The sequence below is a fragment of the Hydra vulgaris genome, chromosome 03, assembly GCF_038396675.1.
Source record: "Hydra vulgaris chromosome 03, alternate assembly HydraT2T_AEP".
In the NCBI taxonomy this organism is placed as follows: domain Eukaryota; kingdom Metazoa; phylum Cnidaria; class Hydrozoa; order Anthoathecata; family Hydridae; genus Hydra; species Hydra vulgaris.
The window spans coordinates 37,130,848-37,132,500 of NC_088922.1; the positions used below are offsets into that span (position 1 = coordinate 37,130,848).

Below are 1,653 nucleotides of genomic sequence, written 5' to 3' on the forward strand. Positions count from 1 at the left end.
GTAACAGTTTTTCTATAAGGTAACTGCCTTATTAAGTATGTTTTCATAAATTGACGGAAAAAAATCATTAATGTCAAAAACTAAGAATTTAGATATTTTTTACATGTTGGAAGTTTTGTCAGGTGGAGTTAAAGTTTTTCTTGATTTGCGTAAAGATTTATTGTCATTATTTATTTTTTCTTAAAATGTGTTGCTGAGATTGCGATGTTTGATAGTTTTAACGAGATTTATTACATTTTTCTCAAATAGTGAAACTATATACATATGTATATACATATATATATATATATATATATATATATATATATATATATATATATATATATATATATATATATATATATATATATATATATATGTGTATATATGCAATCACGCTGGTTTTCATACTCACGCGGAGTGTGTTACTATGCATATATCTTGGATGCATAATACCTCAATGGAATTAATAATTAACAATTTATAAGCCTATATTTTTTAACTCTTAAAATTTTGTCTATTAACTAATATTCAGGTTTTATATACGCAGACAAAAATTTTAAAAGCACACAAATAAAAGATTAAAAATATAAATAAAAAATTATAATGTAATTCAAAAAGCAACTTTTAACTAAATATTTTAACCAATGTTGATTGAAGCTTTTATTTTACGTTTAGCAGTTATATTAATGACATCGTTTTTTCAAGGTAAATATTTTTACATTATTAAAAAAATTACTTTTATATGCAACGTTTTAACTCTATGTATGTATGTATGTATGTATGTATGTATGTATGTATGTATGTATGTATGTATGTATGTATGTATGTATGTATGTATGTATGTATGTATGTATGTATGTATGTATGTATGTATGTATGTATGTATGTATGTATGTATGTATGTATGTATGTATGTATGTATGTATGTATGTATGTATGTATGTATGTATGTATGTATGTATGTATGTATGTATGTATGTATGTATGTATGTATGTATGTATGTATGTATGTATGTATGTATGTTTGTATGTATGTATGTATGTATGTATGTATGTATGTATGTATGTATGTATGTATGTATGTATGTATGTATGTATGTATGTATGTATGTATGTATGTATGTATGTTTGTATGTATGTATGTATGTATGTATGTATGTATGTATGTATGTATGCATGTATGTATGTATGCATGCATGTACGTCTATAGAATAAATTTAAAAAATTCTATAAAGAGTATAGATCTATAGTATATAAATCTATAAAAAGTGTTAAACAAAATTTTTCTGTACTCAAGTTAGAATACAGATGTATATTTTTAGGTTATTTCATTTAAACGGTCCACATTTTAGCTTTACTTTACCTTAAAAATATCATACCAATAAGTGTGCAAAACTTGCATTAATAAAATTAATAAGAAGTAATAAAAAGTGTATTTATAAATGTATAATAAAAAGTTGTAATAATGTAGATATAGTAATACAACAGTTATTTTGCCTCCAGCTGGCACACGTAAATTATAACATGCCAAGTTATTTGATATTTTTGCGTGTTTATTGCGTGTGATATTGTTGCGAATCTTTACAGAAAAGATTTTCAGTATGGTCTTTTTATCAATTTTTTAATTAATTTTTTAAGAATAGTCTTACACTGTTTTAATCTATGAAATTG

At 23.1% G+C, this 1,653-nt stretch overlaps 1 protein-coding gene across 1 annotated transcript in view; it reads left to right on the top strand.

Annotated features, from left to right (window-relative positions):
• The first annotated feature begins 505 nt into the window (after positions 1-505).
• LOC136078126 (uncharacterized) overlaps positions 506-1,653 on the top strand; it is a 134,106-nt gene continuing 132,958 nt past the window's right edge. Inside the window, exon 1 of the mRNA XM_065793102.1 lies at positions 506-687. Coding sequence (XP_065649174.1) covers positions 627-687 — 61 coding nt within the window. The 5' untranslated portion in view covers positions 506-626. The remainder of the gene's footprint in view (positions 688-1,653) is intronic.